Raw genomic sequence first — 24924 nt, 5'->3', positions numbered from 1 at the left:
ACGGGAAGAGGCTAAGGATAGAGGAATCCTGAGGAACGACCTCAGTAGCCCCAGTGCAACCTTGCTGAGGCCAGACCGACACGAGCAACTACTCTCGAGGCCCCCACCTCTACCTCTAAATACATCTCGTACAGAGACCTTCCTCCAAATCAGGGAGAAGGGCCTCTTGCGTTAACCCAATCCCCTGAAGGCCACTCACAAGGACCGGTCTAAATATTACAGGTTCCATCGAGACTACGACCATGACATGGAAGACTGTCATGACCTCCAAAATCAAATCGAGGAGCTAATCAGAAGAGGTCATCTCGGGTGCTACCTCAAGGAACCCCGAGAAGCAACTCCGTGCCCCAGGGGACCTGTCAAGAGGCAGATTGACGTCATTATTGGAGGACCAGTAGTCGACGGCAGCAGCTCGACGGCGAGGAAGGCCTATGCCCGAAGCAAGGTGGAAAAATGCCTCCGGCCCAAGCATGTTGGATTGCTTTGAAGGCATGACATTTCTCCCACTCGAATTCAGACCTATATCTCGTTGTGGTACGTTTAGTCTTTCACACTCTTGCCACTATCTACGGTGGCAAGATTAACATATATCATATCAAACATCAATTCATTTTAAATTATAAGTTAACATTATTCTTCTTAGTCATATAAGGCTATTCTATTTATTTAGACTATTCTATTTATTTGACTCATGAAAATTTCCAACACATTATACTATATACGTGGTATAAACACCTAAAGAAAACGTTGAATGAATCAAACATTCATCCATTTCATGTTATCCACATGCATGAGTTCAAAGATGCAACACAACAGCTAGTGATTGTGTGGATTTGACAAGGACGTGCATTGTGTGGACGTAGTTGGCAACACGGGAGTCAAAGCGCACACACACACACGTCTCTCTTCGTCACATGCAACTGCTGCTGCTGTGCAATCAATCAATTGGCAAACGCTTCTTCTCCCTTGGCAATTGCCTGATCTCTTCTCAGGACCACAGTCGTCCCTTCTTCACTCTCCATTGTCATGAGAAGGAAGGACTAAGACAGATGGAAAGGTTCCTCGTCCGCCTCCTCGAAACACGCATTCCATTATTGCATTAATGGACCGGCGGCCGGTGGTGGCGGACGAGTCATGGGGTGCCTCCCATGCCCCCATCACGTGGCTGTTTCCCAGGTGTCCGCATCCCTCGCCTCGCTTGCTCTCACACGTGGCACTCCACTACCACGTAGGAGGACATGTGCGCCTCCACATGGCCTCACTGTCGATCGATCTCTTGATCCTATAAGTTCACCAAGCTTTCCCCTCTCCTTCCACACTTCTGGCTTTGATCCTCATCCGCTGGTTTTAGTAGATGGCCAGCAGAAGGCCCAGTGCCTCAGATGAGGAGCTCAGAGAGCTCATCGCTAGGCTCCAATCCGGTCTTCCCGAGACACACCATCGTAGCAGGAAAGGAGTAAGTGTGTCTCCTGTATCTCAAACACCCGACTTGTACTGCGTGTTATGTGAGCTGAGACCTCGATGATGTGCAGGCTTCAGCTGCATCGCTACTGAAGGAGACGTGCGAGTACATTAAGAGCCTTCACCGGGACGTCGACGAACTCAGCGACCGCCTGTCGGAGCTGGTGGCAACCATGGACGTGAACGGCGCACAGGCCGAGATCCTGCGGAGCCTCTTCCGTTCCTGACCACCTTCTGCTTCATCTTCTCAGCTCGGCAGAGAACGGCATCGCCATACATGTAGAATGCACCTTAAGCCATATCAGATCTAACGACTGTAGGTAGTATTTGCTTCTATTTTCGTACACTACATTCACTGTGAGGTCCGGCTCGAGTTGCTTCATCTATAGAAGACCCGAGCGGCCACTACTTCGAACGGACATTCATGTACGCCATGCGGCTTCTACTTGGTCTCCATATATAGTTTATTCTTTCCATTTTAGTTCAGCTCCGAAGGAAGAGAAGTTGAAAAGAATAAACGAGCAAAGCACAGCTGAGGCGATGAAGGCTCGTTAAGCTCCAGTAAGTTGACATGCGCCGCGTACTTATCCAACCACAACATAATATCCTAAAAGGACTTGACTTTGAGACCACAAAGGAACACTCGAAACCAAGATCGGTAAGGTAGACCACGTTATTTTCTAGAAGGTGGTTTTCTACGTTAAGGTCTATTCGGATCCAACCGCCCAAAGGATTTCAACCACTTAGACACATGTTCTTAGCTTGTAGTCAACAACCACAGCAATAGATAGACCAATTATAACAATAGATGATTTATAAACAACAACAATAGACATCGATGATGTTGTTTAATCAACTATATCAATTACATCAAATAGGTACAATTTCACATACACATTCCCATACAGAATCAATTGCATAGGAGTTTATTATCCCAGAATGTCAAACAATTGCTCGTTTGTTTCTCTCTCGATGTATAGCGTGACACCATCGATGGGACAACATCTTGCATGCATGCATGCATATGGAGTACTTCATTTATATTGCAACAAACAGAGATCAGATAAACAAGTATAAAGAGGGCATAGCAAAGAGCTAAAATATTTGTATGGATACCAGGTTGTAGCTGCAGAGATTAGAGCAAGAGGGGGAATAATGCTGAAGATTCAGATGGGGTTGACTTCAAGTGGAAACCATTAGAACCGTAGCTTGGGACAACCACTATGTTGTAGTAGAAGTTCTGACCGAGTTTTGAGTTGCGGTGGTATGTATGACAGCTCAGTGCAACCAGATATAAACAAAGATTTTAGAGATCCGATTTCCACCAGCCAATCTGGTAAAGAGATCAATTTATTGCATCTAATAATGGTCAACTTGCTGACCCGTCGATTCGACCGTAAAACTGGTGGCAAACACATCAGATCTTGGCATCCAACAATCGTCAACTCGTCAATACGGCTGATGAGTCTCTGCCAACCCGCGGATTGACAACGCCATAGCATCTCGTTGTTCAACCAAATGTTCAACTTTCTCACCCTCGGGTACAACTCCCATGTCTTCAATTTTGGGCATTGCATCAGTGTCAATTCTTCAATGTACCATCCAACATTTCCTTCTCCTGGTTCTGCCCCTTTTTCTGTTGGTTCTGCACATTTTTCTAGCTGAGGCATTTCAGAGAAAATTAGTTTATCTAACCTTCTTATTCTCCCAGTATAACGAGTATGAAATGTTACAACAGTGATTAAATCCATGCCGCTTATCTCAACAATCTTGAGATTAACTAGCTCCCCGAGTAGTGGCAGCCTTGCACATCTCCGGAGATTGACCAATCTGATCTCCGTCAAATTATAGAGATAGAAATTCACATCATTCATCCATACGGGGAAGTCCTTACCAGCATATGAAACGATTTCTAGTTTTGACAAATATATATTAGGTTGGAGGCCCTCAAGTACCTGCAACGATGTGACATCAGAAGCTTTCTCGACATCATTCATATTATCCCATTTCCAATGCAGTGCCAAATGTTTGAGCTTTGGTAGTACTTCTTGCAACAGCATTAGAGGAGTGGAAGCATCCTTTAGTTTTGAGACGATTTGGAGATTCCACAAATCAAGTTTTTCGAGACCTATTAGAGATTGCAACTCTGAGATGACATCTTTAATACTACCGATTGTACTAATCGGATATCCAAATAACATTTGGAGGTTATGCATTTGCTCTAATCCACTGGGCATTTGTGTCAAAGAGCCACACTTGATCATATTCAGGTTTGTCAATTTTCTCAGATGAACAAAATCCTCAGGTAACTCCACGAGGCCATGACAACCTTCAAGGTCCAACTCTTGTAGATTTACAAGACTAGTGATGGATTTGGGTAGCCTATGAAGCCTTGCACAAAAAGCTAGCTTCATGATTTGTAGACTCCTAAGATTGTGGATTCGTCTAGGTAGTCTCCAAAGCTTCTCACACCATGCTAAATTTAGAACTCGTAAATTTCCAAGGTTACATAGGGATACAGGAAGTACCTGGATTTCACTCTTAGAAAGGTTGAGGTATTTCAAGTTTAGTAACTTGCCAACCGTGTGAGGAAGTTGTTGGATCCTTGTATCACCTAAATGCAAGATGCGTAGATGGATGAGATTTGCAAACATGGTTGCCGAGATATCTGTGATCTGACATGGCTGTTGTTTAAGAACCATCTCCTCCTCCCTTTGCAAAGATAGGGTTCTCAACTTGTTGTTTACTTTTGCAGATAAGGTCGTGGGAAATACGGATACATGGGAATCCACGAGTAAGTGTAGATGAAGGCATTGTCGTGGGATTGTGGAATCTCGACCAACCCTCATTCGGAAGTAGAATCGCACCAAGGCATTGTTTATCAATTCAGTCAATATTGTCATCTTTATCGGCTCTTTGTATGGAATGCCTTCGGCAACGAGCACGTGCAACAAGTCAGCATAGCCGGAGATGTAATCCTGTGGAATCAACAACTGATACAGGCACGATCGTGCAATTATTGGAGAAAGATAATGGAGGAACATCAAATTGACATGCTGATTGTGTTCTATTTGCTCCGTCCTACACAGATCATCTATTTCTTCTTGCCATCGACTCGTCTCGGTGTATCTAAATATCGAGCCAAACATCTTGGCATACACAGGATACAAATTGATTTGATCATGAATTCTATGGACGAATGAATCTAGCATCCTTTCTTCCTCCACCCTGGCCTGATCAGGATGGCTCAGTGCATGTCTCATCAATAGTTTTACCCAATTGTCTTTCGATATAGTATCAATTTTGTATCTTAAGAAACTGTGCCGTGAACATAAATAAGAAGATCCATCAAGATCGTCATCAACGATGAACATCACTATGCTGCCCGGTTCACCCACGAGAAGGAGAAAGTGCTCCAATTGATTCAACTTGTCCTGGTCATCCAACCCAATAACGAAGTCATCTATGATGAGGAAGTATCTGTCGCTTCTACCGAATCGATCATAAGACAACCAGATGTCCTCGCATGGCGCCCCAGCTATCCATCCTGCAAATTCTTTAATGACCCACATGACATCGAACGAAGAAAATTTGGACCCGTCAATCCAGACTCGACGATCAAAGTGCTCGCAGACCCATGGATGGTGGTACACCATGCGACCGATGGAAGTCTTCCCCGCCATAAATGGGCCGAATAAAATGAAGGAGCAAAGCCCATCATCATCATCATCATCATGCACATTGTGGGATCGTTGTTGTTGCTTCCGACCGATTTTATCTATGATTTTTTCTACTTTTTGGTCTCTTCCCACCACCTCTTCTCTCAAGATGGTGAAGTACTCTTTTTCGCCTTCTTCTTCTTCTCGTCGTGGATATGTAGAATCCATCATCTCCTTTCGAAGGCATAGCGAAGACCCCCTCCTCACGAGGTAAATCAACCTGCGTGCCTTATCCTCCAGCTCTAGTAGAATAGCATGGCGAGATGCTACTTCGGGGAAGGAGCACGGCAGGAGGTTGGATGCCGCCGCTCCCTTCGGTTGCCAGCCCAGGATGCTGCGGAGCAGGTCTTCCACGTCCGCGACGGCTATCCCGACGTCGTTCACCCACTCCTCCACCTCCGGCTCCTTCAACGCTCGCATCTGGGCATCTATGATCACCGCATAGAGGGCACAGATGCAATCGTGAACCATCTCCAGGTGATTTTGGATACGGAGCTCCCGTCCTTGCGCCATCAGGGCAGGCGTCGGTAGTATTTCGAAGAGTACGAACTTCAAATCGGACGACACCGCCATGTATGGTTCAGATCTCACTCCTCCTTTTCTTCTTCTTTGTGTGTAGTATGTCGGATGGGAGTCTCGGAGTTCGCTCGCCTCACCTTTTAGTGGAGCTCTATATTACTCTTGGCATGTATCTGCCTTAACCATCGAACGAACACGACCACGAGGACGTACCCCGCCATTGTAACGCACACCTTTAATCAAGCAGTTTATTCGGTTTCTTCTCGAGAAAGTTGCACGCAAGAATACAGGGCATCACCATCTCCAAATTGGGAGGATTCCAAAGGCTGTGGACCAATACCACCAACACACTCTTGTAATCTACCTTACCATAAGCACAAGAAACAAATCAAGAATCTCCATCGTCCCAAGCAAGCTCCCAGCTAGTTAGTCGCATTATTGTTCTCCATGGTCTTCTTTCCGCGGCTTTCATGCAAACAGCATTCTCTATCTCGTGCAAGCTGTAAAGGAAAAGCTACAAAGAAGAGGTTGTCGGATGCAAGATCACATCAATTAATTTATCGCAAAAGATAAAAGTTGATTGTAGTTGAACTCTTTGTATTTTAGTTGATTCAATCCGACCTCCATACTGTATGATGAAGGATCCATCCGGTAGAAATACATATAATATCTAGTTTAAACCAAATTTAAACTCATTAAGTTTGCAGAAATACATATAGTATTTATGGAGAAATAAAGAAAGATGAATAGTGAGATTTACATCATACATATATACAACTATGTAGCAAAAGAAGGGTACAAAATTTTCCTTCAACGACATCTAAAGCAAGATTTATGATATTTTATTAAAAAATATTAAATTAGATAATATTCGTATGCGTTGAAATTAGCATCACGAGAAATGAGAAATATGCTGCACAAATGCCAGGTCGAACCACGATTCTGACCTAAAGGTAAAGAAAATATTTTGGTCGATTCCCAATTTCATCTCAATCTATGTAATTACTCACTATATATCAAAATTTCGACCACAGGAATACCAACCAATTCACCATCACTATTTATACACTAGTGCTTCTGCTTTGTTTACGGTGACTAACGCGAATACAAAAGCGAACCAAGAAAGAGAAAAAATGCAGCTGAAACTTGAGATATGGAGTTATGTCTATACAAAATGCAGCTAAAGCAGATAACTTAGGTAGTCTTGATAAGAGAAACATGCTTGTGGCCTTGTAGCATGTTAACTAATAAAAATACGCCGAAACAATTGTAAGGATCATCTGAAAAGAATATATAGGGATGGTCTTAACAAGAATATAAATACACTTGTAGAGTAATGAAAAGAAATATACTGAAACAGATATTCTAAGGTTAGTTAAGATGGCCTAAGTGCAGATTTAGAATGCTAAACCTCATGAACAAACAAGCTAGAGTATGATGATATCAGATGACCTGAGACTTGTTAATCTGCTCATGAATATAACCATTAATGCTATGATCCGTTACGATGAAAGAAGTTTGTACCTTTGCTGCTTGTTGACCTCCACAAAAAATCAGAATTTCCAAAAATACAAGACGACACCACAATTATGCAACTAGCCATGTACTCTTCGTCCTTCTCACACAAGTCAAATCCAATACTTCTCACACAAGTTTTATTCTTATACATAAACATAGCCGAAGAGTGCTTCTGTTGCAGGATCCTACCATGGGGGAATTGCAAGTTTCTGTTTTAATAGCTGTTGCATCAATCCTACATTATTCGATACACTGGATGAAAGTACCAAAAGCTCGTTAACAATGGGATGCTTAGAAACTTTTCACAAAGCTTGATGCGCAGCTAAAATAGTCACCGGAGAACCATGCTTCGTGACTATTACAGAATATAATAGTCATTCTGTAATAGTATTTTTTGCATGACACCCCAACACGCCGACGCCGATGATCCATAGTATTTTTGCATCCGAATTCAAAAACCAATATCAGTTGAATAAGCCTCAAATTTAAAGTTCATCATAAAAAAGACATATATAAGGATGTGAAAGTCATGCGATTCACAAAACCTAGCCATTCCAACTTAAGTTTACATTCACTATTCTTGCTTTGCAGACCATCACAAAAATTGCCAAATGTATTTAAGCGGCAACATTAGAGAGCTTAATTCAGAGAGTCCAACTTCTCACCAATCCGTAAACAGGAATTCAAGTATTAGACTTATTCAAAAAATCTTCTATCAAACCGCTAACATTGATCATGGGGAGGTAAAGGAAGATGGGTACGTTCTTCCTTAAGCTCTTCTGCTCACCATCTATGAATTAAATTATAAAATCTTAATACCTTTTGTGTTCTTTACCATTTGATATGCCTAAAGCTCAACTCACAAGATTTTGAACTTTAAACCCACAAGTATTTTAAGAAAAAAAATTTCTTCGATAAATCTTTCATCTAAGGAAATAAGAAATTAGAGAGCATCCAAACAAGACTACGCGCTAACGAATCATCGAAACACGACTTGATTTCTGCATGCTTACTAAGTTTGTAAGAATGTGACGGAAACTTATTACATTCACAAAAACATATATTTTTTTAATGCTTGCATCCATCGATTCCTATCGTCAAGATAGGTAGAGGCATGTTTAACTCTGGAAAGGGCACATCCAATAGATGACAAAGACTCTCGTTGTATCGTTTTCGATATATATTATGTCAAAAATAAATGACGATGAGTTGAGTCAAATTAATTATAATTAATATATATTAAGTCAGACATCAATTCAATCCAAACAATTTAAGTTGGATCAAACATAACTTTAACTTTTTAATTTTTAGCCATATTAGACTATTCTATCTATTTATCTATCTTTTTTCATCTTACTCACGTCAATATTTTTAATTTTTTATTTATACATTAAATATTTTCAACAGCTTCCCTTATTTAAATGTTTGAATATTTTAAATAACTTTTCATATTAAGTTTGGGTTGTTTTCCCATTACTCTGCCAAAAGTTGAATATTTTTGAATGCTACATAGTGGTTCACTCATTTGCATCTATTTCGTGATAGTTCATCTTGATTCAATCAAACCATAGCTTAATTGGCTCAATCCTTCTTATTTTTTTATCATTTAGGTCATTTTTCTTTTACTCATTCAATTTTTTTGCGACTAACCTTATCTCTCGTACCATATCAAAAATCTTACAATAACGAATCTAAATCAAACTAGTTAAAATTAACATATATCATATCAAACATTAATTCAACTTAAAAACATAAGTTTTTTTGGTTATAGGTTAACGTGATTCTTTTAGTCATACGAGGAGAGGCTATTCTATTTATTTAGACTACTCTATTTATTTAACTCATGAAAATTTCCAACACATTATACTTATATACTTGATAAAACCACATAAAGAAAACGTCGAATGAATCAAAAACCTTCATCCATTTCACGTTATCCACATGCATAAGTTCAAAGATGCAACACGACAGTAATAGATAGACCAGTTATAGTATTAGATGATTTAAAAACAACAACAATAGGCATCAACGATGTTGTTTAATCAACTACATCAATTAGATCAAATAGGTACAATTTCATATACACATTCCCATACAGAATCAATTGCATAAGTGTTTATTATCGCAGAATATCAAACGATTGTTCATTTGTTTCTCTCTCCATGTAAAGCTAGCGTGACAACATCATGCATTCATGCATGCATATGGAGTACTTCATTTGTATTGCAACAAACAGAGATCAGATAAAGAAGTATAAAGAGGGCATAGCAAAGAGCTAAAATATTTGTATGGATACCAGGTTGTAGCTGCAGAGATTAGAGCAAGAGGGGGAATAATGCTGAAGATTCAGATGGGGGTGACTTCAAGTGGAAATCATTAGAACCGTAGCTTGGGACAACCACTATGTTGTAGTCGAAGATGTGGCCGTGTTTTGAGTTGCAGTGGTATGTATGACAGCTCAGTGCAACCAGATATAAACAAAGATTTTAGAGATCCGATTTCTACCAGCCAATCTGGTAAAGAGATCAATTTATTGCAGCTAATAATGGTCAACTGTCTGACCCTTCCATTCGACTGTACAACTTGTGGCAAATGCCTCAGCTCTTGGCATCCAACAATCGTCAACTCGAGAATACCACTGATGAGTCTCTGCCAACCCACGGATTGACAATGCCATAACATCCCATTGTTCAACCAAACGTTCAACTTTGTCACCTTCGGGTTCGACTCCCATGTCCTCAATTTTGGGCACTGGATCAGTGTCAATTCTGTAATGCGCCCTACATCATATTTGTTTTGTGTATCTGCTGCCCATTTTTCCAGCCGAGGCATTTCAGAGAAAATAAGTTTATCTAAACTTATAAATGTCGAAGTATCTCTAGTATAGAATGTTTCATCCACAACAGTAATTGAATCCATGCTGCTTATCTCAATAATCCTAATATAAAGTAGTTGCCCAAGTGGTGGTAGCCTTTTGCATCTCCGGAGGTTGACCAATCTAATTTCCTTCAAATTATAAAGATAGAGAATCATATCTTTAATCCATCTCGGGAATTCCTTACCAGCATACGAAGTGATCTCTAGTTTGCTCAAATATATATTAGGCTGGAGGCCCTCAAGTACCTGCAATGATATAACATCAGAAGCTATCTCGGCATCATCAATATTATACCATTTCCAATGTAGTGCCAAACATTTAAGCTTGGGTAGTATGTCCTGTAGTAGCATCGGAGGAGTCGAAGCATCCTCTGGCTTTGAGACGACTTGAAGGTTCCACAGATCAAATTCTTCGAGGACTTTTAGAGGTTGCAACTCTGAGATGACATCGCCAATACTACTGATTGTACTGATCGAATATCCAGATAGTGTTTGGAGGTTATGCATATGCTCTAATCCACTGGGCATTCGTGTCAAAGAGCCACACCTGATCATATTCACTTTCGTCAACTTTCTTAGGTTACCAAAATCCTTAGGTAACTCGACGAGACCATGACAATCTCCAAGATCTAACTCTTGCAGATTCACAAGGCCTATGATGGATTTAGGTAGGCTCTGAAGCCTTGCACAAAAAGCTAGCTTCAAGATCTGTAGACTTCTAAGATTGTGGATCTGTTCTGGTAGTTTTCGGAGCTTCTCACACCAAGCTAGATTTAGAACCCGCAAATTTCGAAGGTTGCACAAGGATGCAGGAAGTACTTGGATCTCGCTCTGAGAAATGTTGAGGTATCTCAAGTTCAATAACTTGCCAACTGTGTGAGGAAGTTGTTGGATCCTTGTAGCACCTAAATGTAAGATGCGTAGATGTATAAGGTTTGCAAACATGGCTGTCGGGATATCAGTGATCTGGCATAGCTGTTGTTTCAGAACCATCTCCTCCTCCCTATGCAAAGATAGGGTTCTCAGCTTGTTGTTTACTTTTGCTGACAAGGTCGTGGGAAATGCGGATGTACAGGAATCCACGAGCAAGTGTAGATGGAGGCATTGTCGTGGGATTGTGGAATCACGACCAACCCTCATCCGGAAGTAGCATCGCTCCAAGACACTATTTATTGATATTACTAATGGTCTATGAACTATTTTGAATAATGAGTATAAGAGAGGACGCATAAAAATCTCTTTCTTCGCTTTGCGTGGAATGCCTTCGGCAACGAGTACGTGCAACAAGTCAGCATAGCCGGAGATGTAATCCTGTGGAATCAACAACTGATACAAGCATGATCGTGCAAATATCGGAGAAAGATAATGTAGCAACATCAAATTGAAATGCTGATTGTGTTCTCTTTGCTCCGTCATACACAGAGCATCTATTTCTTCTTGCCATCGACTCATCTCAGTGTATTTGAATATCGAGCCCAACACTTTGGCATATACGGGAAACGATCCGAAATAATATTTATAAATTCTATGGGCGAACGAAACTAGCATCCTTTCTTCCTCCACCTCGGCCTGATCAGGATGGCTCAGTGCGTGTCTCATGAATAGTTTTACCCAATTGTCCTTCGATATAGTACCAACATTGTGTCTTAAGCAACTATGCCACCTTTCTGAAAATATATTGACGTCGTAATCACCGGTGAGCATCACAATGCTGCCCGGTTCACCCACGAGAAGTAGAAAGTGCTCTAAGTGATCCAACTTGTCCTTGTCATCCGACCCAATAAGGAAGTCATCTAGGATGAGGAAGTATCTGTGACTTTCACCGAATCGATCATAAGACAACCAGACGTCCTCGCATGGCTCCCCGGCTATCAATCTCATAAATTCTTTGATGACCCATATGGTGTTGAAAGCAGATAATTTGGACCCGTCAATCCAGACTCGATGACTAAAGTGCTGGCATACCCATGGGTGGTGGTAAACCATGCGAGCGATGGACGTCTTCCCCGCCATAGTCCCGCCGAATAGGACGATGAACCAAAGCCCATCATGATCATGCACATTGTTGGATCGTTGTTGCTGCTTCCGATGGATTTCATGTATGATTTTTTCTACTTCTCGGTCTCTTCCCACCACCTCTTCTCTCAAGATGGTGAAGTACTCTTTTTTTTCTTCTTCTTCTTCTTCTCGTCGTGCATATGTAGAATCCATCATCTCCTTTCGAAGGCACAGCGAAGACCCTCTCCTCACGAGGTAATTCAACCTGCGTGCCTTCTCCTCCAGCTCTAGTAGAATAGCATGGCGAGATGCTACTCCATCGACGTTGGGGAAGGTGCACGGCAAGAGCTCGGATGCCGCCGCTCCCCTCGGTTGCCGGCCCAGGATGCTGCGGAGCAGGTCTTCAACGTCCGCGACGGCTATCCCGACGTCGTTCACCCACTCCTCCATTTCCGGCTCCTTCAACGCTCGCATCTGGGCATCTAAGATCACCGCATTGAGGGCCCAGATGCAATCGTGAACCATCTCCAGGTGATTTTGGATACGGAGCTCCCGTCCTTGCGCCATCAGTTCAGGCGTCGGTAGTATTTCCAATAGTACGAACTTCAAATCGGACGACACCGCCATGTTTGGTTCAGATCTCACTCCTCCTTTTCTTCTTCTTTGTGTGTAGTATGTCGGGTGGGAGTCTCGGAGTTCGCTCGCCTCACCTTTTAGTGGAGCTCTGTATTACTCTTGGCATCTATCTGCCTTAACCATCGAACGAACACGACCACGAGGACGTACCCCGCCATTGTAAAGCACACCTTTAATCAAGCACTTTATTCGGTTTCTTCTCGAGAAAGTTGCACGCAAGAATAAAGGTTGTGCCACTAATACCACCAACACACTCTTGTAATCTACCTTACCATAAGCACAAGAGACAAATCAAGAATCTCCATCGTCCCAAGCAAGCTCCCAGTTAGTTAGTCGCTTTATTGTTCTCCATGGTCTTCTTTCCGCGGCTTTCATGCGAACAGCATTCTCTATCTCGTGCAAGCTGTAAAGGAAAAGCTATAAAGAAGAGGTTGTCGGATGCAAGATCACTTCAATTAATTTATCGCAAAAGATAAAAGTTGATTGTTGTTGAACTCTTTGTTAGTTGATTCAATCCGACCTCCATACTGTATGATGAATGATCCATCCGGTAGAAATACATATAATATCTATCGAGTTTAAACTAAATTTGAACTCATTGTATTTAGTTTGAAGAAATACATATAATGTTTGTGGAGAAATAAAGAAAGATGAATAGTGAGATTTACATCATACATGCCTACAACCATGTAGCAAAAGAATGATATAAAATTTCTTTTCAACATCTATAACAAGATTTATGGTTTTTTATTAACACCTCGTCGAAACTTATGGGAATGCCTGCTGAATGTTGTTACTTTTATTGATGTGTATCTACTAAAAATTTATGAGAGATGAAAAATATGCTGCACAATCATGTTAAGGTGAACCTACTGAGGCACAAATGCCAGGTCGAACCTACATTGCCTGTCATGTCCACCATGGTCTCACCACGGTTCTGACCTAAAGGTAAAGAAAATATTTTGGTTGATTCCCAGTTTCATCTCAATCTATGTAATTACACTGATGCTTCTGCTTTGTTTATGGTGACTAACGCCAATACAAAAAGCGAACCAAGAATGAAAAAAAATATGAGAATACAACAAACAGCAAGAAAGGTTGAATTATGAAAAGAAAAGATCCTTGCTCAGCAACAAAATCCGCATGAAGAGCCTCTGTTCTTCTAGGAATTAAAGCCATATCTGGTTCTTCCTCCCTCTGTAGCTGAGCATTGATTCGAGGAGTCTCCGGTCAAGCTGTCTGTTCCTACCTTCCAAGCTTAGTATGAGACTGAAGAATCTAATATTATCTTCTCAAAGTACCAGTGAAGGATGATCTACCAACTTATGATGGAACAATTTGCCAATTGCTCTCCGCTCACAATCCTGTGGCAGAGGAAAGATGGTGAGTTCCAAATGATCAAACATGGCATTTGTTTGTGTATATTGTACTTTTTTTTTAGAGAAAAGTTATGCCCAGCTGTATTAAATGATCTATTATGACACTAAAGAACTACAATTGATTCTTTACTTTCATCCCTTACTGCAGTCTTCCAGAATAGTCCAAGGCTACTTTGACAACTTTGTATTCTACATCAGGAAAAATATTTTGCCATGGATTATCTTCCTCATCGATATAGACTAAAACAATCAGGGAAGATTAAATTGTGATCTATCATAGTGCTGTACTAAACAGATATATATTCTTACGACTATCTTAAACAAGCATTGGAGACAGTCCATTAAATTTGCTTTTAATGAGAGAAAAGAATGTGAAAAACCAGAAGGCACTTGAAATAACCAAACTATAGAACCAATATTTTAATCTGTTACAAATGTAGTAACGATCAGAAAGAAAGCAGACTTTGTTAGCTATATATATTAATCAGGAGAAGCTCTCACGTGTGCTCGAGACAAGAATGAAACAACTTAAAGGTGTCTTGTGAGTAATAAAAGAAGATACATCTTGACCTTTCAGAGTTCATTGGTGAATACACAAAACTTGCAAGTGCTGACACTTGTGCCGCCATAGAATAGGCTTGGTCAGATCATAGTCAACATAGATGGTTTTTGGGTACTATAAAGTAGGATCTCCACAGTTCAAATAAATACTCCACTCGGATAATTAAAATAATATAATAAACTGTAAGTGCAAATCACCTGGATACAATAAAAGTTAAGCAGTGGCCTCTCCTCACAAATCATATTCTTACCATGTCCTTAAGCTTACGATTTCGTCTTTCAACTATACTATTCATGGTATGTGACTCACGGGCATTGTATATTGAGGGACAATTTCATACTCCTCTATGTATAAAGCAAATGATCCTGAACGTTATTCACCTGAGTCATCATTTCTGTCGTAATATTCCCGGTCATACGCTTTTTATCCTTTTACCGAGTTGATTTTCAACTTCAGCTTTAAATGCTTTGAACACATCCTAAAGACTGAGATTTTTCATGTATTAGATACGCAAGTATCCATATCTAGAATAATCGTCTATGAATGATATGAAGTATTGTTGACCATTTCATAAAGGTGTAGGAAATGGTCCACAAATATCTGTATGTATCAATTCTAAGACGTTCGTAGCTTTATATGCACCTGATCTCTTAGGTTTGGTTTGTTTACCTTTAATGCATTCAACACAAATATCTAAACCTGATAATTCAATAGGATCAAGAATCTCTTCTAACACAAGTTTTTCAACTCTATTTCTAGAGATGTGACCCAAATGTTTATGCCATAATACACCAGAATTTTCAATTTTACATTTAGTACCTTGCAATTCCGCATTCAAGGATTCATGGTAGGATATTATAGTATCAAGTAAATATAGATTGTCATAAGTCATAAGTTAACCAGTTCCAATCATATTTGAATTTAAAGACAAATTAAACTGATTGTTTCCAAATGAATAAGAATAACCAGATTTGTCCAAATAAGAAACATAAATTAAGTTCCGTCTAAACGATGGTACAATAAAAGTGTCTTTCAAATCCAAATAATATCCAGTACATAATAACAATCTAAATATGCCTATAGGTTCCACATCTATCGATTTTCCGTCCCCCATATAAATGCTTCTCTCAGCATTATTAGGCTTTCGGTAGCTTAAGCAACATTGCATTGATACACTGATGTTAGTTGTTGCATCGGAGTCTAACCACCAAGTGTTTCTAGGTACTGAAGTTAAATTGACTTCTGAACAAACCAAAGTAAAGAATGTTCCCTTTTTACATGCCAAGCATGATATTTAGTACAGTCCTTCTTTAAATGCCCAGATTTCTTATAGAAGAAACAAGTATCATCCTTATTTTGTTTCTTCTTAATTGGACCCTTATCAGCCTCATTATTTCCATATTTATATTTTCTTTTCTTATCTTTAAAGTTGATTTCGTTTAAAACCGAATTGAGGTTAGCAGATATTTTTACAAGAGAACCTAAATAAGAGAACAACAGACAACCAAAAATTATGCTTATATTTATTGTCATAAACTTAAGTAAATTTAAATAATGATTTAACCAATCTCAAGATACCAAGCATTAATATCTTATTTTTGGACTTCAATATTAATTACTAGTGGTAGTCTCGTTGTAATGATCAAACGCTGATAATAAAACATGTCAAATGATAAACCCTTCTTTGGATTGATTTATTATTTACATGTATAACTTTATAATTGTCAGGTGTTTACCATTACAGGTATGTATAAAATCCTTCCGGTTATTAACCTTTCTTTAGGCCGGATAATTACCGCATGGATGTAAATACATAATACATTTAATATTTTCATAAGAACTATTATATATGAGAGGTCACTTTGGCGACTTGATACATTAAATTACTCAATCTAATATTAAACAATTACTAATTGAATTTGAACCATATTAGTTGGCTTGATCTTAATTTATTGACTAAAATATTTAAAGCATATAAATTATTCAATTTATGTTAACAAACAATTTTATAGAACCAATATTATGTTTAAACCAACATAATATTGTAACAATATTATTAAACCAACATAATATTGCAACAATATAATTAAACCAACATAATATTTCAATAATATCTTATTAATTAAATTCATAAAAAATTCAAAAAGAATTTAAAAATTTTATGCCTTATAGTAATGAATTTGCAGAAAAGACACAAAAGGAAAAGAAATTCCAAAATTAAAATGATATAACATTAGAAAAAGATACTAAACTGAATGTGAAGCAACTGTGGCATGGTTACATAAAACCATCATCTTCCCCGATGATGATAAAACCAAATCACTCCAAAATACCGATGAAAACATCATTAAAATATATGAAAAACACGTTTAGATGTTCATCAATCATTATAGGAAAGCTCTGATACCAAATGTTGTTCTTTTAACATATCAAATATGGCTCAAACAATTGTTTTATAGAATCAAAATTAAATTTTTTTGTCCAAAACATACTTAATAGATCCAAAACAATGATTTTAGAATGTTTCCATAAAACTTATTAAATCTATTATAATATGTATGAAATCCTATAATAATTAAGAAACATATTAATACAGAAACGTACCTGATGAATCCATTAGAGCATTTTCTGAATTAATCGGTGATTTGGTATTCCAATTACATAGTATCTTTAAGAACTTTAGATTTCTTCTTGACGGGTGAAGGGAAACTTTATTCGATACTGCTGCAACCGGGGACCATAACCTTATTTATAATCATAACTAATGAATCTACAATTATGCCTCAAGAGTTTCATATTTCTAACTTATATCGTCATTAAGTTAGAAATACGATTGATGGTATCCACACAATTAATTTTTATAATAATTATTATATTCTTTAGCCAAATATTTTTTTAATTAGATTATTTTAATTGTAACTAATCAAAATAATGATTTAACATATTTAATTATACTACGTGTGACCTTTGAAATTCTAACATGTAGTATTTTTAATAGTACGAACTTCAAATCGGACGACACCGCCATGTATGGTTCAGATCTCACTCCTCCTTTTCTTCTTCTTTGTGTGTAGTATGTCGGGTGGGAGTCTCGGAGTTCCCTCGCCTCTCCTTTTAGTGGAGCTCTGTATTACTCTTGGCATCTGCCTTAACCATCGAACGCACGCGACCACGAGGACGTACCCCGCCATTGTAACGTACACCTCTAATCAAGCACTTTATTCTGTTTCATCTCGAGAAAGTTTCACGCCAGAATAAAAGGCATCACCATCTCCGAATTGGGAGGATTCCAAAGGTTTGTGTCACTAATACTGATAGAAGATAAATAACTGGTTTGATTATATGATTTGAATTATTGGTTGAGAAAAATCTCTCTCAAAACCTATATAAATACTCTCTTTCGAAATCTATAGTCGCTTTATTGTTTTCCATATGGTTTTCATGCAAACAACATTCTCTATGTCATGCAAGCTGTAAAGGAAAAGATATAAAGAAGAGGTTGTCGGATGCTAGATCACTTCAATTAATTGATCGCAAAATATAAAGTTGATTGTTCTTGAACTCCTTGTGTTTAGTTGATTCAATCCTACCTGGATATGTCTGATGAAGGATCCATCCGGTAGAAATACATATAATATATAGTTTAAACTAAATTTGAACTCATTGTATTTAGTTTGCAGAAATACATATAATATTTACCGAGCAATAAAGAAAGATGAATAGTGAGATTTACATCATACATATATACAATCATGTAGGAAAAGACGGATACATCGTCTGTCATATCCACCATGGGCTCACCACGATTCTGACATAAAGGTAAAGAAAATATTTTGATTGATTTCCAGGCTCATCTCAATCGTGATGGGCTCACCATCACTATTTTTACATACACTGATGCTTCAGCTTTGTTTACGGTGACTTACGCCAATACAAAAGCGAACAAAGAAAGAAAGAAATATATATATATATATGTTGATTATATTTGCACAAAACTTCAACAATCATAAAAAAAATGAGAATACAACAAACAGCAAGAAAGGTTGAATTATGAAAAACAAAAAAGAAAAGATCCTTGCTCTGCAACATAATCCGCATGAAGAGCCTCTCTTCTTCTAGGAATTAAAGCCATATCGAGTTCTTCCTCCCTCTGTAGCTGAGCTTTGATTCGAGGAGTCTCCGGTGGAGCTGTCTGTTCCTACCAACCAAGCTTAGTCTAGAGACTGAAGAATCTAAAATTATCTTCTCAAAGTACCGGTTAAGGATGATCTACCAACTTATGATGGAACAATCTGCCTATTGCTCTCCGCTCACAATCCTGTGTGAGAGGAAAGATTGTGAGTTCCAAATGATCAAACATGGCATACATTAACTTCTTTTAAGCCCATTAGTCATAGCTGGTCAGAAACAGATTGGTTGATGATGTATTTAGTACTAATTAAAGATGCTAATTGCTTCTCCCCATTCAAACAGCAACATCACTAGTCAAAATAAGAAACCGTGAAAATTAGTGGGCAACTATTTAGTCACTGCATTTTACCAACAAATCATGAAACTTGAAAAATGCAAGTTCCTCACCACATAATTTTACATGAAACCTATAAAAACAAGGAAGATAGATAGGTTTTGCAATTATTGTTTTAGCAGACAAAACAAAATAGACACAAACAACCATACCATTTGATATGCCTAAAGCTCAACTCACAAGATTTTGAACTTTAAAACCCACAAGTATTTTAAGAAAAAAAATTTCTTCGATAAATCTTTTATCTAAGGAAATAAGAAATTAGAGAGCATCCAAACATGACCACATGCTAATGAATCATCGAAACACAACCTGATTTCTGCATGCTTACCAAGTTTGTGAGAATGTGACGGAAATTATTAACATTCACAAAAGCATATATTTTTTGAATAATGCCTGCATCCATCGTTTCCTATCGTGAGGCATATTTAACTCTGCATGGGGCACATCCAACAAATAACAAAGACTTTTCCTTGAATCCTTCACAAATATACATTATTATGTCATATATCTTGTAACAAAGAATCTGAGTCAAATTGATCAGAGTTTGATACTAATTCTAGCCATACTTGAGATTATTCTCTTAGTTTGTCTCTTTTAATGAATAATTTTTCTATTCATATGTTAAATATTTTGAACATCTTTCCCTATTTATATATTTGAATATTTTTAATATCTTTCCATATTTAAGTGTGAGTTATCTTCCCCTTACCGATAAAGTTACTTTGTCGAAGATTGAATCTTTTCTAATACTACGAGGTGATTCACTTATCTATTCCAGGTTTTAGCTACACATTTTTGCGGTTCTAACTGTTTCAAGTTTATATTTGCGGTTATAAACCATCCCAACGAATGCCGTCGATGACTTGTTATACCGATCGTAAATAAAAAATTGATATATTATTGCGATCACCATTCAAAGTAGTAGATATTTTAGGCCTTGAAAGCAACTCTAGTAATGTGATAATCGTCGTAATAGACAATTTTACCCTATGAATAATGACCGTAGGAATAGACTGTTTTTACGTCGCAAACTATAACCACAACAGTAAATGGTTTCATCCTATGTTTAAAAACAAGTGCAACATTAGACATTTTCAACATACATTCAACTGTCTACGGTAAGTGGTAGTGTTTTTAGCTTATAGTTAGTCAACAACCACGGTAATAGATAAACCAATTATAATAATACATGAGTTATAAACAGCAACAATAGAAATCAACGATGTTGTTTAATCAACCCTATCGATTGTTCATTTGATAAGAGTTTATTATCGCAGAATATCAAACAATTGTTCATTTGTTTCTCTCTCCATGTATAGCTAGCGTGACAACATCATGCATTCACGCATGCATATGGAGTGCTTAATTAATATTGCAACAAACAGAGATCAGATAAACAAGTTTAAAGAGGGCATAGCAAAGAGCTAAAATATTTGTATGCATACCAGGTTGTAGCTGCAGAGCTTAGAGCAAGAGGGGGAATAATGCTGAAGATTCAGATGGGGGTGACTTCAAGTAGAAATCATTAGAACCGTAGCTTGGGACAACCACTATGTTGTAGTCGAAGATCTGACCGTCTTTTGAGTTTCGGTGGTATGTATGACAGCTCAGGGCAACCAGATATAAACAAAGATTTTAGAAATTCTTTTTCTACGAGCCAATCTGGTATAGAGATCAATTTATTGCAGCGAATAATGGTCAACTCCCAGAACCATGGTATCGACCGTAAAACTGGTGGCAAACACATCAGCTCTTGGCATCCAACAATCGTCAACTCGTGAATACCCTCGATGAGTCTCTGCCAACCCACGGATCGACAATGCCATAGCATCTCATTGTTCAACCAAATGTTCAACTTTCTCACCCCCACGTCCGTCTCCCATGTCCTCAATTTTGGGCACTGGATCAGTGTCAATTCTTTAATGACCCATTCAGCATTTCCTTCTCTTGGTTCTGCCCATTTTTCTAGCCGAGGCATTTCAGAGAAAATAAGTTTATCTAAACTTATACTTGTCAAAGTATCAGGAGTATAGAATGTTTCATTCACAACAGTGATTAAATCCATGCCGCTTATCTCAAGAATTCTTATATAAGGTAGATGCCCAAGTGGTGGTAGCCTTTCACATCTCCGGAGGTTGACCAATCTGATCTCCTCCAAATTATAGGAAAAGAGATTCGCCTCTTTTATCCATCTCGGGAATTCTTTACCAACATACGAAGTTATCTCTAGTTTGCTCAAATATATATTAGGTTGGAGGCCCTCAAGTACTTGTAGCGATATGACATCAGAAGCTATCTCGACATCATCCACATTATACCATTTCCAATGCAGTGCCAAACGTTTGAGCTTTGGAAGTTTGTCCTGCAGTAACATTGGAGGGGTCAAGGCATCCGTTGGGTTTGAGACAACTTGAAGGTTCCATATATCAAGTTCCTCGAGGACTATTAGAGGTTGCAACTCTGAGATGACATCTTCAATCCTACCGACTTTACGGATCGAATACCCAGACAACTTTTGGAGGTTATGCATTTGCTCTAATCCACTGGGCATTTGTGTCAAAGAGGCACACTTGATCATATTCAGGTTTGTCAATTTTCTCAGATTACCAAAATCCTCAGGTAACTCCACGAGGCCATGACAACCTTCAAGGTCCAACTCTTGTAGATTTACAAGACTAGTGATGGATTTGGGTAGCCTATGAAGCCTTGCACAAAAAGCTAGCTTCATGATTCGTAGACTCCTAAGATTGTGGATCTGTCCTGGTAGTTTCAAAAGCTTCTCACACCAAGATAGATTTAGAACTCGTAAATTTCCAAGGTTACAAAAGGATATAGGAAGTACCTGGATTTCACTCATAGAAAGGTTGAGGTATCTCAAGTTCAACAACTTACCAACCGTGTGAGGAAGTCGTTGGATCCTTGTAGCCCCTAAATGTAAGATGCGTAGATGTATGAGATTTGCAAACATGGCTGCCGGGATACCTGTGATCTGGCATGGCTGTTGTTTAAGAACCATCTCCTCCTCCCTATGCAAAGATAGGGTTCTCAACTTGTTGTTTACTTTTGCAGATAAGGTCGTGGGAAATGCAGATGCACGGGAATCCACGAGTAAGTGTAGATGAATGCATTGTTGTGAGATTGTAGAATCTCGACCAACCCTCATCCGGAAGCAGCATCGCTCCAAGGCATTACTTATCAATTTTATTGTACTCTTTGTCATCTCTTCGCGGGAAAAGTTGAGATGGGGGGGGATGTCAAACTGTGGAATACAAGTATGATCGTGTAAATACTAGAGAAAGATAATTTAGGAGCATCAAACTAAAATACTATTGTGGGATTGTGGAATCTCGACCAACCATCGCCCTCAAGTTAAGCCGCTCTGAGGCACTTTTCATCAATTCTATTGATGTTGTAGGCTTTGTCTTCTCTTTGCGTGGAATGCCTTCAGCAGCGAGCACGTGCAACAAGTCAACGTGGCCAGAGATGTAATCATGTGGAATCAACAACTGATACAGGCATTGTCGTGCAAATATTGGAGAAAGATAATATAGAAACATCAAATTCAAATGCTGATTGTATTCTATTTGCTCCGTCCTACACAGAGCATCTATTTCTTCTTGCCATCGACTCGTCTCGGTGTATCTAAATATCAATCCCAACATCTTGGCATACAGAGGATACAAACTGAAATAACGATGAAGTCTCCGGGCGAATGAAACTAGCATCCATTCCTCCACTACCCCGGCCTGATCAGGATGGCTCAGTGCGTGTCTCATGAATAATTTTACCCAATTGTCTTCCGATATAGTATTAACAGATTGTCTTAAGAAACCATGTCGTGAACGTAAAAAAAATATATCATCGAGATTGTAATCACCGATGAGCATCACTAAGCTGCCCGGTTCACCCATGAGAAGGAAAAAGTACTCCAATTGAAAGAACTTGTCCTGCTCATCCAACCCAATAAAGAAGTCATCTAGGATGATTAAGTATCTGTGGCTTCCACCGAATCGATCATAAAACAGCCAGACGTCCTCGCATGGCTCCCCAGCTATCGATCTCATAAATTCTTTGATGACCCACATGGCGTCGAAGGAAGATACTTTGGACCCATCAATCCAGACTCGACGATCAAAGTGCTTGCTGACCCATGGATGGTGGTAAACCAAGCGAGCGACGGACGTCTTCCCCACCATATAATTACCGAATAGGATGAAGAACAAAGGCCCATCATCATCATCATCATCATCATCATCATCATCATCATCATGCACATTGTGGGATCGTTGTTGCCGCTTCCAACGGATTTTATTTATGACTTTTTCTACATCTTCGTCTCTTCCCACCACCTCTTCTCTCAAGATGGTGAAATACTCTTTTTTTGCTTCTTCGTCTTCTCGTCGTGGATATGTAGAATCCATCATCTCCTTTCGAAGACATAGCGAAGACCCCCTCCTCACGAGGTAATTCAACCTGCGTGCCTTCTCCTCCAGCTCTAGTAGAATAGCATGGCGCGATGCTACTCCGTCGACGTTGGGGAAGGAGCACGGCAAGAGATTGGATGCCGCCGCTCCCCTCGGTTGCCAGCTAAGGATGCTGCGGAGCAGGTCTTCAACGTCCGCGACGGCTATCCCGACGTCGTTCACCCACTCCTCCACCTCCGGCTCCTTCAACGCTCGAATCTGAGCATCTATGATCACCGCATTGAGGGCCCAGATGCAATCGTGAACCATCTCCAGGTGATTTTGGATACGGAGCTCCCGTCCTTGCGCCATCAGTTCAGGCGTCGGTAGTATTTCCAATAGTACGAACTTCAAATCGGACGACACCGCCATGTGCGGTTCAGATCTCACTCCTCCGTTTCTTCTTCTTTGTGTGTAGTATGTCGGGTGGGAGTCTCGGAGTTCGCTCGCCTCTCCTTTTAGTGGAGCTCCATGTTACTCTTGGCATCTGCCGTAACTATCGAACGCACGCGACCACGAGGACGTACCCCGCCATTGTTACGCACACCTTTAATCAAGCACTTTATTCTGTTTCATCTCGAGAAAGTTGCACGCAAGAATCTGCCTTACCGTCGGCACAAGAAACAAATCAAGAATCTCCATCGTCCCAAGCAAGCACCCAGTTAGTTAGTCGCTTTATTGTTCTCCATGGTCTTCTTTCCGCGGCTTTCATGCGAACAGCATTCTCTATCTCATGCAAGTTGTAAAGGAAAAGCTATAAAGAAGAGGTTGTGGGATGCAAGATCACTTCAATCAATTTTCCGCAAAAGATAAACGTTGATTGTAGTTGAACTCTTTGTATTTTAGCAAAAGAAGGGCACAAAATTTTCTTTCAACAACATCTAAAGCAAGATTTATGGTTTTTTATTTAAAAAAATATTAAATTAGATAATATTGGTACGTTCCAAAGGAGGTGAAACACCACGTCAAAACATAGGGGAATGCCTGCTGAATGTTGTTACTTTTATTGATATGTATCCATTAAAAATTTGTGACGGTGAAATTAAAATCATGAGAGATGAAAAATATGCTGCACAATCATGTTAAGATATCAATCACGAAACCTACTTAGGCACGAATGCCAGGTTCATGGTCTCACCACGATTCTGACCTAAAGATCAAAAAAATATTTTGGTTGATTTCCAATTTCATCTCAATCTATGTAATGACTCAGTATATTCACCATCACTATCTATACACGGGTGCTTCTGCTTTGTTTACGGTG

At 39.2% G+C, this 24924-nt stretch overlaps 2 protein-coding genes and 1 long non-coding RNA gene across 3 annotated transcripts; 1 reads left to right on the top strand and 2 right to left on the bottom strand.

Annotated features, from left to right (window-relative positions):
- The first annotated feature begins 1325 nt into the window (after positions 1–1325).
- On the top strand, positions 1326–1937 carry LOC104000420 (uncharacterized). Its single transcript, XR_010480234.1, has 2 exons — positions 1326–1456; positions 1533–1937. It is a non-coding gene; the product is annotated as an uncharacterized LOC104000420 (long non-coding RNA).
- A 720-nt stretch (positions 1938–2657) lies between these two features.
- Positions 2658–12719, bottom strand: LOC135594755 (disease resistance protein RGA2-like). The gene is made up of 3 exons (XM_065085264.1): positions 11729–12719; positions 10661–10999; positions 2658–4081 (listed from the first exon to the last, which is right to left on the bottom strand). The coding sequence occupies exons 1-3, from the start codon at positions 12717–12719 to the stop codon at positions 2658–2660; spliced, it is 2754 nt and encodes a 917-aa protein (XP_064941336.1).
- An 8003-nt stretch (positions 12720–20722) lies between these two features.
- LOC135594753 (disease resistance protein RGA2-like) lies at positions 20723–24032 on the bottom strand. Its single transcript, XM_065085263.1, has 2 exons — positions 22554–24032; positions 20723–22456 (listed from the first exon to the last, which is right to left on the bottom strand). The coding sequence occupies exons 1-2, from the start codon at positions 24030–24032 to the stop codon at positions 20723–20725; spliced, it is 3213 nt and encodes a 1070-aa protein (XP_064941335.1).
- Between the last annotated feature and the right edge of the window lie 892 nt (positions 24033–24924).

Source organism: Musa acuminata, chromosome BXJ1-10 (assembly GCF_036884655.1).
Source record: "Musa acuminata AAA Group cultivar baxijiao chromosome BXJ1-10, Cavendish_Baxijiao_AAA, whole genome shotgun sequence".
NCBI classification, from domain to species: Eukaryota; Viridiplantae; Streptophyta; class Magnoliopsida; order Zingiberales; family Musaceae; genus Musa; species Musa acuminata.
Note: the sequence above shows the minus strand (reverse complement) of the source record. Positions and strands in the feature narration are given on the sequence as shown.

What these genes read in the sequence shown, in the direction of transcription:
- LOC135594755 (XM_065085264.1), bottom strand. Translation starts at nt 12,719, where the DNA reads ATGGCGGTGTCGTCCGATTTGAAGTTCGTACTATTGGAAATACTACCG. An exon ending in TTGCTTAAGACACAATGTTG is followed by an intron (nt 11,000 to 11,728) that starts GTACTATATCGA and finishes TCTTACATTTAG; the next exon opens with GTGCTACAAGGATCCAACAA. An exon ending in TGGTAACCTAAGAAAGTTGA is followed by an intron (nt 4,082 to 10,660) that starts CGAAAGTGAATA and finishes TACGCATCTTGC; the next exon opens with ATTTAGGTGATACAAGGATC.
- LOC135594753 (XM_065085263.1), bottom strand. Translation starts at nt 24,032, where the DNA reads ATGGCGGTGTCGTCCGATTTGAAGTTCGTACTATTGGAAATACTACCG. An exon ending in GGCTTAACTTGAGGGCGATG is followed by an intron (nt 22,457 to 22,553) that starts GTTGGTCGAGAT and finishes TGTATTCCACAG; the next exon opens with TTTGACATCCCCCCCCATCT.